General features: G+C 31.5%; 1 protein-coding gene across 1 annotated transcript in view; it reads right to left on the bottom strand.

Moving 5' to 3' along the window:
* LOC107438919 (uncharacterized) overlaps window positions 1-15,618 on the bottom strand; it is a 67,466-nt gene that overhangs the window by 32,704 nt on the left and 19,144 nt on the right. Inside the window, exons 4-8 of the mRNA XM_043046557.2 lie at window positions 11,995-12,204; window positions 10,363-10,482; window positions 7,862-8,019; window positions 4,338-4,430; window positions 701-1,282 (exon numbers count right to left, since the gene is read on the bottom strand). Coding sequence (XP_042902491.2) covers window positions 701-1,282; window positions 4,338-4,430; window positions 7,862-8,019; window positions 10,363-10,482; window positions 11,995-12,204 — 1,163 coding nt within the window. The remainder of the gene's footprint in view (window positions 1-700; window positions 1,283-4,337; window positions 4,431-7,861; window positions 8,020-10,362; window positions 10,483-11,994; window positions 12,205-15,618) is intronic.

Genomic DNA, 15,618 nt, shown 5'->3' on the forward strand with positions numbered 1-15,618 from the left:
TGAAAATAAAATGTACGCTAATTGTAAACCGTACGTTTTAAATCATTAACTTCAATAATTGTTTTTTTAAATTTTTTTTTTGTTTTTATTCCCATTAAATATGCATTGTTTACAATCAGAAACGATTGGGCGTCAATTTGGCATATTGGCTTACATTTTAGTTTACATCATTTTATAACTGAAACTGTAACTAAAATACAAATATATTCACTGTTAAATAATGAATTACCAGTTATACAATTTTAAATGTTAAATTCATATTAATAATTGCCTATTTAGACATTAACAGGCCAAGTAAAATGCATCCATCATGTATTTTGTATGGTTCATTTGGTTTTCTCAATTTGTATTTGTAGTTGATTTAGTAAAGTCTTTGAATTGTGAATTTAATTTTATATTTTTACATTAACATGGATAGGAGGTGAATATTTATTTTATTCAAGCACTTTTTGTAGTAATAATAGCTGTTGAATCGAAAATTTCCGACAGTTAACCATGTTTAAAAGCTTAAAAGGAATCCATTATTAATATGATCTGTTGAGACATTGTTTTGTTTGTTGAAGTTCTTGTATGAAAAATTTGATAATTAGCCATGTTTCAAAGCTTAAAAGGAATCCATAATTAATATGATCTGTTGAGACATTGTTTTGTTTGTTGAAGTTCTTGTATGAAAAATTCCACATTTATGATAGTCTATTTACACACTAACTGGACAAGGTGAAATCCAACCATTAAACACTTGATCTAATTCAAGAGCTGTGGCTATAGTTAGGTGGTCACCATAAGGTCTACTGATGGCCTGTATTCCTATAGGAAGGCCATTGCACAAACCAGCTGGTATTTGAGTTGATGGAAATCCTAAAATGCTAAATATTGACGTATATCCAATGTTTTTATATTTGGGTATAGTCATTAAATAATGGGGTGGTGTTTCACGGTGAGTTGGCATTAGAAAGATGGAGTCTCCTTGGAGAATGTCTTCGAATTTACTTTTAAGATCGTCGTATTTCTTAAGGCATTTGAAGTAGAAGTCATCTTTGTCTCGTCTATCTACCATGGCGAAATAAATAGCAGGTAAAGTGTGTGGTGAGCAGTGGAATACATTCTTAATCGCTTCCCAATATAAGTTTATGTGGCCATAAATGCCGGCTATCAAAGACTTGAATGATGGTGATCCAGCTTCTAGTAATTTACATTCCCACATTTGCATGGCGTATTTCATTTCACTTAAGTTAACTTTAACTGCTCTGACTCCGTACTGTTCTTCAAAGTGTTTAACAGCCTAAAAAATAAAATAAAAATATAATTGATTGAAGATAATGAATAGTTTTTAAAATATTGATTAGCATGACAAAAATTAAGTTGAATGAAGAAAATATTTTGCAATTTAAAGTGCTTGAAACCCTAATAAAAGATTTAAAAATAAAATGAAAGTAGATGCAAGTAATATATTTTCTTCAAAATATTTGACAGCTGAGAAACAAAAAAAAAAACAAAAATTTAATTGAATGAAGAAAATATATTGTTTAATTAAAATGTTTGTCATCTAATAATACACCATAAAATTTATTTGTATAAAGTTAATATATTATTCGACAAAATGTTTATCAACCTAGAAATAAAATCTAAACTTAATTGAATGAAGAAAATATAGTGCTATTCAAAATGTTTGGCAGCCTAGAAATAAAAACAAAAATCTAATTAAATGAGGAAAATATAATGTTATTCAAAATGTTAGGCAGCATAGAAAGAAAACAAAAACTTAATTGTATTAAGAAAATATAATGTTATTCAAAACGTTTAGCAGCCTAGAAAGAAAACAAACGCTTAGTTAAATGAAGAATACTTTGTTACTCAAAACTATTGAGGCCTAAAAGCAAAACTTAATCTAAAATTTATCTAGCTATTAACAATACAAAAAAATTGTTCAAATGTTTTTCGAAAACATAATTTTAAGGTGTTAAAATTTGAAAGAGTTATAAATTTTAAAATTGTACTGCTGGAAAAAAAAACGAATAACCTTTGAACTATTTTTTTATTTTATGACCGTCGTTGAACAGTTGACCCAATTTTTGGGTTTACGACTACTAATGTTCAACTCCGCAGCCTTGTAATTTTGTACCCAATTTAGAAAACAAGGGAACTCCTGGATCAATTATTGGGAGAAATTTGCCTTAATGGAAGATTTTTTGATAGAACTACGGATGGAGGATATTTCACGTCAGCACTGTGTTTGGTACAAGCCGGTTGCTGATTCATATCGACCATCCATCAGTGGGATTCGAACCTGGTTCACCTCATCGGAAGGTGAACGCTCTATCCCCTGAGCCATCACGGCCCCCTTTGAACTATTGATCAGATTTTCATTCCTTAAAGTGTTATGGCAATTATCTGAAATAAATTTCTTAAATTATATATAACAGCAAACTGTAACTAAGGCGGAATATGCTTAAATTGGCTCAAACACGCACTATTTCTGCAGAATCTCAGTTGTTGTTACAAATCTCAGATTGTCCAGCTGGTATGGACAATCCCCATGAATCCAAAAATCTCTAAAAACAGTAATGGATCCCGGAGGACTTTATCTTTGCTAAAACCCAAATAAACTAAAATGTGGGCAGGGGAGGCCATGTAGGCAGAACACAAGTAGCACTCTGGGAAGGTCTTTTGACCCTGCCGAAAAGCCACTTATAAAACGCGTGTAGGCGGTTTGATAGTATCTTGGTCTGAGCTGAAAAGATTCACCCAGACGTCTTGCAAAATTTAGTAGAAATATATTTTTTTTACTGCATTCAATTTAGTGTGCAAAAATAATCCCTAAAAATAAATTTCATAAATATTCCGACAATTAGGAAGGATCTGTAAAAATAAATGAATATTTGGCATACAAAAAATTTTATGTCGCCAATTTCAGGCATTGGTAGAAAAACGTCACTAGAGGATCGTGCAGCTTGAAAGTAATCCATTGCGTAAATCTGCAGTTTTGTACAATGAAACAAATGTGAACCAAAAATTAATAAAATAAAGTGTAGAAGCCGCTTTTTTTAAGTTATTCATTGCGTAAACTTATGCCGTATAGTAAATTTAAATAAAAAATAAGTAAATAAGTAAAAAAGTAGTAGCAAGATTTTCTTTTTCCTGATATAGATCCTTCAAAGGAAAACTATTATTTTCAAACTATATTTCTTATATTTTGTAAGATGAGTTTCATAATTATAAATAAAAAGTTCGTGCCTAGATTTGGAGAAATATGCTAATAGTATATATGCAACATTAAAAGGCTTAATTTTTCGACCGTGACCAAACTATAGTGACAGTATTTCCCTATCCGCTATATTTTAATGGCCTAAAATCGAAAATGCGTCGAAAAAAGTTGTGTTTATACAAAAAAGTAAGTTTTTAATTCTATTTTAGTAAATATAGTGGCACCAATTAATTAGTAGATAGAACTCTTCAGATCATTAAGGTTCACACGATGTAAATAAAAATTCGAGCATTAAAAGAAGTGTTACTTTAGGAGGAATCTTTTATTAGAAGCGAGTACAAAAAATAGAAGAAATTCGTGTAATTTTTATTATTATTACAGTTATGGTTTTTATAGTTTCTTTTAAATAGTGTGGTTCTTTTGAATAAGTGTACAATTCATTCGATGTAATTACAAAGTTTCAGTCATTATTTAAAATTTTTTGCTTTCCAAAAATGGCTAAAATTCGTCGAAAATATTTTTAAGTTTTTAAAATGCTAATTTCATGATCACAAAACTTAAATGAATATTTAAATGTAGGGATGCCAGTTTCATTAATTCCCCCGCTTAGTGCTAAGCAATGCGTATTTTTACGGATTTTCTTAAGTTCGTTACTTTACTTTTAGGAAGGATTGCTTTTTACTTTCGATTAACATGACTACTTAGCCTTTTTGCAAGCTATCATGTCTTCATTATCTTTTTACGCTTATTTGCTTATAAGCAAACTTCATTTTCAAAAACTGACGTTCAGAAATAAATAAGATTTGGTTTCTGATTTGTCAGTGCAAAAGCAAAAAGCAAGTCTTTCATTTATTTATTTATCTAGTTATTTATTTGTTAATTTAGGAAAAAAAGAAGAAGAAGAAAAACAACAACATTCCAACTGTAAATTAAATGTACTGTAACTGTAATTAAAATTAGTTTATTAATACGTGGGAAAAAGTGGAATAAGTCATGTGAAAAAATGGAATAAGATAAGTATTACAAAATAAACATGCAATTTTTTAATTAAATAAAACATTAGAAGTAAAAATAAATGTTTTCTTACTATAAAATAATCCAGATAAAAAAGGTTTAAAAAAAAATTACTAACTTTTTTAATAGACTCTTTGACTTCTGGAATTGCTCCTGTTAGTAGACCAGGTATTTCTTCCATGTAATAAAATTTCACTCTACAAAAATCAATCTGAAAATGCAACATATCGTTAATTAAGTTAATTTTAGTTGCCATGAATTTCTAATTCATACAAATTTAAGTAGATTTGTCTTATTATACATTTAATAATGTTATCATCAAAAAAAGTAACAGAATACAACATTGTAAACTAATTTTTACACAGAGCAATATACAGGGTGTTTATAAATTCCCTGACCCATTTTGATGTTTAATAACTCATAAAATAATAAAGATAGATTAAAATTAATAACATAAATGGTTAGATAGACTCAAAAAGTTTCATGACCCTTGTCAATGAACTTCCGTGTGTGCAGCTTCGTCGCACGGAGAATATCAAGTCGATAGTCAATTTCACGCCAGGCAGCGACAAGCATGTCGGTATCCACAGAGGCTATTGCGGTTGTAATTCTGGCTTTTAGGTCATCAATGTTCGACACGATCCTCCTGTAAATATTGTCCTTTATAAAGGACAATGTTTGGGTTTACGACTATTAATGTTCAACTCCGTAGATTTGTAATTTTGAACCCAATCCAGAAGACAACGCAACTCCTGGATCAAGTATTGGAAGAAATTTGCCTTCTTGGGGGACTTTCGGATGGAACTAACCTGCATTTGCGCTACATGGAGAGGAAGACCACGAGAGCCTCCCACAGTTAACCTGACGGTAAGGGGATTCTAATCCATGATCCGTCTACCACTGAGGATATTTCACGTCAGCACTGTGGCTGGTGCAAGCCGGATGCGGAATTCATATCGACTGGGATTCGAACCCGGTTCACATCATTAGAATCCATATATTGATTGGATTTTACTTACTTTATCATTCCATCGAACATTTTCATGGTTGTCTGCCAAAACTCTAGTCAGTAACGGCAAATCTTCGGCATAACGGCACATTGGCCCTGTGCTGATGAACTGACCGAAACACTCAGTTTCTGGTGGTTCTTGAAATGCTAATTTATTCGAAACAATTCCTATGTAGGTAAAAAAACTATATTATTATGGCTGAATACTAATGTTTTGAAAATAATTTCACTTAAAAAGAAATGGAATAAAAAAAAGGGCAAAAAATAAATGCAATTTTAAAGAATATTTTTCAGAAAAATAAAAATATTTTTTTTGAGGAAAATATTAAACTCTTCCTCTTATTTTTTTTGCACGATTGAGATATCCTAAAAAAAACTGTCTTTTTAAAAAAGGATATTTTAAAAAAATATTTATGTTTTTTTAAAAAACATTTTTAAAGTAATATGAAGAAAAGGTACTTCTTGGTTCATCGAGTACAAGGAAATTCAATAAAATAACCGTCATTCCTCAAAAAATAAAAAATAAAAATAAGTAAATTTATTTGCGTTTAGCTAATTAAGAAGTACCGATGAAAGATTGAAAAGATTTAGATCTAGAAGAAAATTTGTCTCACAATTCTTCCAAAACGAAATTTCACAATGACGAAAAATATTGGTAATAGTTAAGTCTATGGTGAACATAATCTAGTTAAGGTGAAATTTAGCGTATATGTATTATCGATAAGGGAGTGGAATATCGCGAAGTATATTCGATTCAAATTATAATCTCACAAAAAGAATGCTGTGCAAAATATCTCATACTAGGAGGCTCCGCCCCCTGCTCGCTAACGCTCTCCAACAGTTTTAACAGTAACAATCCAACGATTGCACCAAACAAGTACTAGTACTAACCTGGACTTAAAAAAGAATTTGGAAATGTTAACGCAACAGTTTAGACAAAGTTAATAAAAAAAAACGACAACGAAATTCGTCAAAAAATTTACAACTGTTATATGAGAACCGGAGAACATTTGCCGGATATCTAGTATGATCTTACATAGTACGTCCCAATTTGTGTACAAATACGAGAGGAGTTTGCTTTTTCACTAGTTGGGGCATACTGTGAAAGATCATGCTTGTGTCATAGTAGATATCAGACGAATGTTCTTCGCTTCTAATATTCTTTGTTATTGCGTTTTTATTTACTTTTGGCTCAACTGCTGCGTTAACATTTCGTTAGAGGCAAGTTTATAATCCGCACTACTTTTTGCTAATTGCGCTAAAACCTATTTCTCCATATAACATTTATTGTTACTTACCCCTTGTTGGTTTGTGTCCGTAAATTCCACAAAAAGAAGCTGGAATTCGAATGCTGCCAGCAAGGTCATTTCCAATGCCAATAACAGCACCCGCTGAAGTTATAAGGGATCCTTCTCCTCCTACAAGTTCATGCAAAAATAACATTTAACAAGAATTTCAAAGCAGAAAGTATTTCCATCAATCACTAATCAACTAAGTTTGTAGTAAATCATCAGTTTAGTATCTCGTTTTGTAGTAATTAATTTTACATTTCACAGGAGTTAAACCAACATATTTTGATTTTATTTAAAATTTTGAGATCCAAAAATCTAGTTCTCGATCATGTCTTTCTTTGCAAAAGAAGAAAACTGTAGAACTGGTAACTGTACTTTTTAAATCACTATAAAGTGTCGCTCGAACGCAAAGTCAGCAGGAAATGGATCAAGCCGGCTGACAACTGAACCGTATTTACTGTGGCATTGTTACACTGTTGCAGGGATTATAGTTCGCTGTTTTTAAAATCAAAAGCAGTAGCTAAAATTTAAAGGGAGCCATTAGCAATATTTAGATAAATCATGATGCATTTTTGTCATTGCGATACTGTTGCGATACCTGTTGCGGCCCAACTTCGGGGAAAAAAAATTTGTAATTTGACGTTTTTTCACAAAAAACATTTCATTGAAAAATATTCAAAATAAAGAAAAATAAACTGATAGCATGATAATGTATAAACTTCATTAGTTTCAAAAACCGACACGTTTCAAGCACTCGGATATCGGTACCCATTCTCTAAGCCTACCAGGCTTGAATGTGAATCTTGAGGATGGGGGTTTATTTTCGAGTGCTCGAAACATGTCGACTTTTTCCCTCTTAATAATTTTTATAGCTTATTAAGTTTTTTCGTTATCAAGCACATCTTTCTACTTTGGTTTCTTGGGATTATTTTCCCCGGTTATCAAAAACAAGGAAAATATTACAAAAATGGTGTTAACTCTCTCAAAAAATAAGCCAATTTCAGTGAAATTTAAATATATTGTCAAATAAGAGTTGCTAAGTAAATCTGCAATATGTTAACTAACGACGCTGCAATGAAATGACGACATCTGCAATGATCATGAGNTGGGGGACTTTTGGATGGAACTAACCCGCATTTGCCTTACATGGAGAGGAAGACCACGAGAACCTCCCACAGTTAACCTGACGGCAAAGGAACTCTAACACATGATCCGTCTACCACTAAGGATATTTCACCTCAGCACTGTGGTTGGTGCAAGCTGGATGCGGAATTCGTATCGACTGGGATTCGAACCAGGTTCACCGCATTAGACTCCATATATTGATTGAATTTTACTTACTTTATCATTCCATCGAACATTTTCATGGTTGTTTGCCAAAACTCTAGTCAGCAACGGCAAATCTTCGGCATAACGGCACATTGGCCCTGTGCTGATGAACTGACCAAAACATTCAGTTTCTGGTGGTTCTTGAAATGCTAATTTATTCGAAACAATTCCTGTGTAGGTAAAAAAAAATTATATTATTATGACTGAATACTAATGTTTTGAAAATCATTCGACTTAAAGCGAAATGGAATTAAAAAAAAAGGCCAAAAAATAAATGCAATTTTAAGGAATATTTTACAGAAAAATAAGAATATTTTTTTAGAGGAAAAAATTAAATTCTTCCTTTTATTTTTTTTTGCACAATTGAGATATTCTAAAAAAACTGTCTTTTACAAAAGGATATTTTAAAAAATATTTATGTTTTAAAAAAAAAAACAGTGTTACAGTAATATGAAGAAAGGGTACTTTTTGACCCATCGGGTGAAAGGAAATAAATTTTTTTAAAAATATTTTTTTTAAATTTAATTTTAACTTAAAATAAAATGGTTGTCACTACTCAAAAAATTAAATAATGAAATTTACTTGCGCTTGTATTACTTGCCTAGAAGAAAATTTGTCGCGCAAAACAAAATCTCACAATGACGAAAAATATTCGTGATAGCTAAGTCTATGGGGAACGTAATTTAGTTAAGGTGAAATTTAGTGTATATACATTATCTATAAGGGAGTGGAATATCGCAAAGTATAATCTATCCAAATTATAATCTCACACAAAAATAAAGAAAAAAATGCTGTACAAAATATCTCATATATGAAATACTATAGTAGTACTAATTTTAATTTCAATTATATTTTTATACATGATTTCTCGCCTACGTAAGATTTTTTTCATGTGAGACGTTGCAACAGAAAAATTTTCTACTCCTGAGATGATTTCTACTGGAGAGTTATTTACGTAAAATTATAGTAATGTTAAAATTTTTGCTCGTGAAATTCTGTCTACCGAAAAGATTATGTTACGAGATTTTGTCACCTCGAGATTTTGCCGACTTTGTGCCCACAGAACTAGATCCAAGTCAAAATGAGATACACTCAATTCGAAATGAAGAAGACCGCTGATAAAAAAACCACCTGATTCATAACACCATAGTTAGTTGGTTAGTTACAAACAAGATAACGTTACAGCTACAAGGCAAGTATTAATTACATTTCTCATTAATTTACAAGAATTCACTTGTTATGAGATGATCGCCCTAAATCGATTCGTGGTATATAATCGATTACGAGATTCGATTACGTATCGTATAATCGATACGTATTCATATTTGACGCTTTAGGCTTACTCGAAAGGAAAGAACAGTTGCCATGTTTCAACAGCCAATCAAGATCGATACCCACAATGACGTCGCTTGCAGGTATCTAATTGCAATTATGCAAGATTCCATTCTGCGAGATTCAGTGTCCGTTACGTTTTTAGGGAGTTTTCCAATCTAAATAATCTTTGAAACCCAAAGTACACTGTTGTTATTATATTCCGGCTAGAAGTGAACAAATGGAGTAATGCTTAATATAGAATTACGTAACAACAGTTTCAAAAATTCGCTTACACGTTTAACCATTATATTGGCCATATTATGTCTTACCACATGAAACCATTAACTTTGAGCCATAACACGGTGCAAATTTTTAGCATCCTAATAAGGTGTTATATTAAATCAATCATGTTACCGTTCAAGCTGAACTATTGTATTCTGTACACCAGATAAAGTAGTACCATTATATGTTTTAACTTAGATTATAATTTCATCATATTAAGTTTAAAGATAATACAGACACTATTTTGGTCTAATACACTCCGAAATTTCCAATAGGAAATTATTAAAACATTGCAACTATTTGGAGTGTTATGTAAGAACTGTGCGAGTAGCGCATCATTTGCCATCAAGTTCATGCCTTTCGACATCTAATTTATATTCCTAGTGTTTTATATAGTTAATAGCATGAATTATGAAATAAATTAATTGTTGTTTGCTTGAACTAATTTTTAGACAGTTTTAACAGTAACAGTCCAAAAATTACACCAAACGCATACTAATAATTTTTGAACTAAAAAGAAGAATTTCGAAATGTTAACGCAACAGTTTTGACAAAATTTAATAATAATAAAAAAAGAAACGACAACGGAAGTCAGAATTTCTATGACTGTTATATGAGGACCGGAGAACATTCGTCGGATATCTAGTATGATCTTACATACGTAGTATGTCCCAACTTGTGTACAAATACAAGTAGAGTTTGCATTTTTCGTTGGGGCATACTATGAAAAATCATACTTGATAGCAGACGAATGTTCTCCACTTCTAAACCGTCGTTAAATTTTTGACGAATTTCATTAGTGCGTTTTTATTTAGTTTTGGCTCAACAGTTGCGTTTACATTGCGTTAGAGGTTAGTTCGTAATCTTTACTACTTTTTGCTTACTGCGCTAAAACCTATTTCTCCATTGTTACTTACCTCTTGTTGGTTTGTGTCCATAAATTCCACAAAAAGAAGCTGGAATTCGAATGCTGCCAGCAAGGTCATTTCCAATGCCAATAACAGCACCCGCTGAAGTTATAAGGGATCCTTCTCCTCCTACAAGTTCATGTAAAAATATTATTTAACAAGAATTTCAAGTAGAAAATATTTTTATCAATCACTAATCAACAACCAATCACAAGTTTGTAGTAAATCCTCAGTTTGGTATCTCGTTTTGTAGTAATTAATTTTACATTTCACAGGAGTTAAACCAACATATTTTGAGGAACTAATCTCGTAGTTTTATTTAAAATTTTGAGATCCAAAAATCTTGTTCTCGATCATGTGGTTCTTTGCAAAAGAAGAAAACTGTAGAACTAGTAACTGTACTTTTTAAATCACTATAAAGTGTCGCTCGAACGTAAAGTCAGCAAGAAATGGATGAAGCCAATTGACAATTGAACCGCTTTTACTGTGGCATTGTTACACTGTTGCAGGAATTACTGTTCGGTGTTTTTAAAACCAAAAGCAGTAGCTAAAATTGAAAGAGAGCCATTAGCAATATTTAGATAAATTATGATGCATTTTTGTCATTTCGATACTGTTGCAATACCTGTTGTTGTCCAACTTCGGGGAAAAAATTATGTGAAAAAAATTTGTAATTTGACATTTTTCCCCAAAAAACATTTCATTGAAAAATATTCATAATAAAAAAAATTAACTGACAGCATGATAATGTATAAACTTCATTAGTTTCAAAAACCGACATGTTTTTAGATGGTAAAGCCGACACGTTTCAAGCATTCGGATATCGGTACCCATTCTCTAAACCCACCAGGCTTGAATGAGAATCTTAAGAATGGGGGACTGTTTTCGAGTGTTCAAAACATATCGACTTTTTCCATCTTAATAATTTTTACAGTTTATTAAGTTTTTGCGTGGTCAAGCACATCTTTCGACTTTAGTTTATTGGGATTATTCACACTGGTTATTATAAATAAAGGAAAGACTACAAAAATAGCGACAACTCTCCCAAAAATTAGCCTATTTCAATGAAATTTGAATATATTGTCAAATAAGAGTTGCTAAGTAAATCTCCATTATGTTAACTAACGGTGCTGCAATGAAATGACATCTGCAATGATCATGAGTGGCATATTTTATATGAAGCCTGTAAATTTTGCTGCGTTTTTGAAATTAGAAATTTGAGATAACCAATTTAAAGCAATAGTCTTAAGGCATCATTTGTTCGAAGAAATGTGATGGAGATCTATTGGAAGACGAGAGGAAGAACAAAGTCAGATAGAAGTGGCCAGAAATGTGAGTCCATCTGTGGTTTATAGACTTAGGCAATAATTTCTTACCACAGGTTCACATAAAGAAGGTTCAGCCAAGAACTACCAAATTCTAATTTCTGCAACATAATAGCTGTCTTTTTACGTTGTTTTATACATTATTATGTGATCTATAACGTGTGCCAATTTCATTAAACTCTATGGGTAGCTTTTTGAGTTTCAGCCCTTTTCGTGATTTTTTTCCTTGATTTATGATAACGAGTGCGTTTCATGTCTAATAATTTGTTTCATGCAATTGCGAGCAAATTGGATGAAATTAAAAGTAATTTCATACCAGAACTGCCACCAACTGTTCTTGCATTGTCGTATGGATTCTTCGTCATACCATAAACATGATTGGCACTTTCCCACCACATGCAAGATTCTGGAATATTTGTGATTGTCAAGGGTATAGCGCCAGCTTTTCTGTACAAAGCAGCAGCGTCAGAGTCCTTTTCAGCTCTACGAGTCTTGAAGCATACCATCCCAAGAGTAATTAGAAGATCTAGTGGGAATAGAATTAAAAATATTAGTCTAAATGTTAGAGAATAAATAAAGAGGTATATAGTGTTTTGAATGGATGAAGGAAGTATTCAACACTTTGAATGATTGACGGTGGCATGTAATGTTTTGAATGGATAAAGAGGCGTGTGACACTTTGAGTAGATGAAGAAGGAACGTAATACTTTGAATGAATGAAGGAGGCAAGTGACACTTTAAGTGGTTGAAGAAAACATGTAATACTTTGAATGGATGAAGGAAGTATATAACACTTTTAATGGTTGAAGGAGCCGTGTAATGTTTTGAGTAAATGAAGGAGGCATGTAATGTTTTGAATGAATGAAGGAATCATGTAATGTTTTGAATGGATTAAGAGGCGTGTAACACTTTGAGTAGATGAAGAAGGCATGTAATACTTTGAATGAATGAAGGAGGCAAGTGACAATTTAAGTGGTTGAAGAAAACATGTAATACTTTGAATGGATGAAGGAAGTATATAACACTTTTAATGGTTGAAGGAGCCGTGTAATGTTTTGAGTGAATGAAGGAGGCGTGTAATGTTTTGAATGAATGAAGGGGGCGTGTAATAGTTTGTACGGATGAAGGTAGTATGTAACACTTTAAGTGGATAAGGGAAGCATGTAATACTCTGAATGGATGAAGGAAGTATGTAACACCTTAAAAAACGAACGATTTATTGTTAAAGAAATATATATTATTGAGTTGGTATATATTAAAAATGTTGAGTTCTTGTTATGAAAAATATTCATTTAATGCCGTATATACAATAGGACAGAGATCAGCAACTTTTCTGAAATTAAAAAGCAATGTTTTCTTCGATGTGTTAAATTATTTTTTAAAGGGCCAAAAATAAGTACATCTACTGGTAACATTAGAAACATAATAGTACTAGGGTTTTTTGTAGTTAGGCATGCACTTATAGTGAAACTGAAGTGTTTTGTTCAACGTAATAACAGAACATGTAATTTAATGTATTTAAAAAAATGTAAAACTTTTTTTTTAATCTACACATCCTTTTGTAGGAATCGACAACTATTTTCAATCAAAACAAATTTAAGCATAAAAACCTAATATCAATAAGATATGTAGTTTTGTTTAAAATGCAAATCAAATGAAAAAAATAATAAAAACTCAAATATTGATGAAATTTTTGGGATGAGCAGAGGCATAAAGTTGTTCCAATTTTAGTGAATATTCAGAAAATTCTAACTTCCTGCAACTTTCGAGGCTTTCGCCATGAGCGTATTTCTTTATTTGTTTTTATTTGTTTGTTTGGTGTTGTGCTTCTCCATGACAATGCTCGTCCACATACTGCTCGACGCACATTTGCTGTTTTGACGAAATTTGGCTTGGAGTTGTTTGATCATCCACCCTACAGCCCTGATCTTACTCCCAGCGATTTTCCCGTTTTATTGCACCTCAAGAAATTCCTGTCCTCCGGTGAGCGTTTTGGCAACAACGAAGAACTGAAGACGTCTGTCACACGCTGATTCCATTCACAGGCGGCAGAGTTCTACGACAGAGGGATACAAAAATTGATCCCACGATACGACAAGTGTCTCAATTCTGGTGGTGGCTATGTTAAAAAATAGCTGAAACATTACTGTACTTGTTGCCTAGAAATATGTTCCTGAAAGTATGAGTTATTTTTTTTAAAAAAAATAGGGAAACTTACTTTCTGGATGCGCCTCGTATCTTTTAAAGAATTTATTTTTAAAAAAATATAATTTTACTAAAAGAACGAAGTTATGATGACTATTGATGATGTATTATAAATACAATCCGAAGTTTTAGACTTCTTTTTTAAGGGTGTAAGAATTAGCCAAGTATTTCATGTTTCGACCTTTATCAAAAACAAAATTTTTTGTTGCTGCTTTTACAGTTTCTGCCATTAATAAAAAAAGATTCGTAATGTTATTGCTTCATTGAATAATGTTAAAAGAAGTACTAAACGTATTGTGACATGGATTTACTTCAAAGAACCTTGATAAACACAATATAACTAATTCATAATTCATTTTTTATAACGAACTTGAAAATTGGTTTTAGATTGTAGCAAACAATCACTTCCAAAATAGAAACAAGTTCAGATTTTTGACTATTGATAGTTATTTTTTTATGTATCAAACTGAAGAAACGATATTTAATACTTATTCATTTTTTTAGTATCATAATTTATTTATTCAATGACAGAATATGTATATATTAGGAATAATGCTAAAAAAAGGTACTAAATGTATTATGACATGCATTTACTTCAAAGAGCCTCTACATACACAATATATTTTATTCATAATTCTTTTTTAAAATACAAACTCGAAAATTGGTTTATATTGTAACAAACAATCGCTTACAAAATTAAAACCATTCCAAATTTTTGACTATTTATTGTTCTTTTTGTAATATGTTACACTGAAGAAAAGATATTCAATACTCATTCATTTTTTTTTAATATTAGGATTTATTTATTCAAGTGAAAAAAAAACAATAAAGAAATTAAACTTATTAAATGCAAAATACATGGGTACGCGTTTGTTTTAATAGTGAGATTTGAATTAGTTGTCGAATAATTCTATACGAAAGCCCTTTCTTTCAATTTTTTTAAAGCACTTTAACTTTTTCGAAACTAATAACATAAAGAAAATGATTGTCAATTTATAACGCTTTATTGACCACACAAGGACAGGCTAATCTTTTTTGCTTTAAGTAATAAAGTTAGTTACTCATAATCTAAACAACAAATGAGAACTATACACATTAACTATAAGTGTAAATAACATGTTTCAGTTAAACTTTAAAAAGCTCGTTAAAAAAAGAATAAGCTTTTTTTAAAAGCATATTTTACTTTTGACCTACATAAATCCTGATGCGTGAGGCTTTGAGAAAAGAGAAAGGTAATGAACACCAGCAAATTATCGGTCATTTTAATNTAAATGCGTTTAACGCTTCTTGTTTAAGACCAGTAAGTAATGTGTTGTTTTGTACGTTCATACAGACACAGAAAACATCAATTCCACTATGCGCAACATGTTGCTGTATTTCGAGATTAGAGGGTCATTTTAGAAGTGAGGCGCTAGACTCTTGTAAGATAACAAAAATTGAAAATGTATCACGGACATTAACGGGAAAATGGCCGTCCGCGCGGACGCTGGATTCGAGAAATTTGTTGTCCGCGGGAAATTTTTGACCGCCGAGGACGGGCGGACGGGCGGTTTTTCGAGCCCTGAAAGAAATTAAATTTATTAAATGCAAAATAAATGGTACGCGTTTGTTTTAATAGTGAGCTTTGAATTAGTTGTCGAATAATTCTATTCGAAAGCCCTTTCTTTCAATTTTTTTAAAACACTTTAACCTTATCGAAACTAATAACATAAAGAAAATGATTGTCAATTTATAA

The sequence above is a fragment of the Parasteatoda tepidariorum genome, chromosome 9, assembly GCF_043381705.1.
Source record: "Parasteatoda tepidariorum isolate YZ-2023 chromosome 9, CAS_Ptep_4.0, whole genome shotgun sequence".
In the NCBI taxonomy this organism is placed as follows: domain Eukaryota; kingdom Metazoa; phylum Arthropoda; class Arachnida; order Araneae; family Theridiidae; genus Parasteatoda; species Parasteatoda tepidariorum.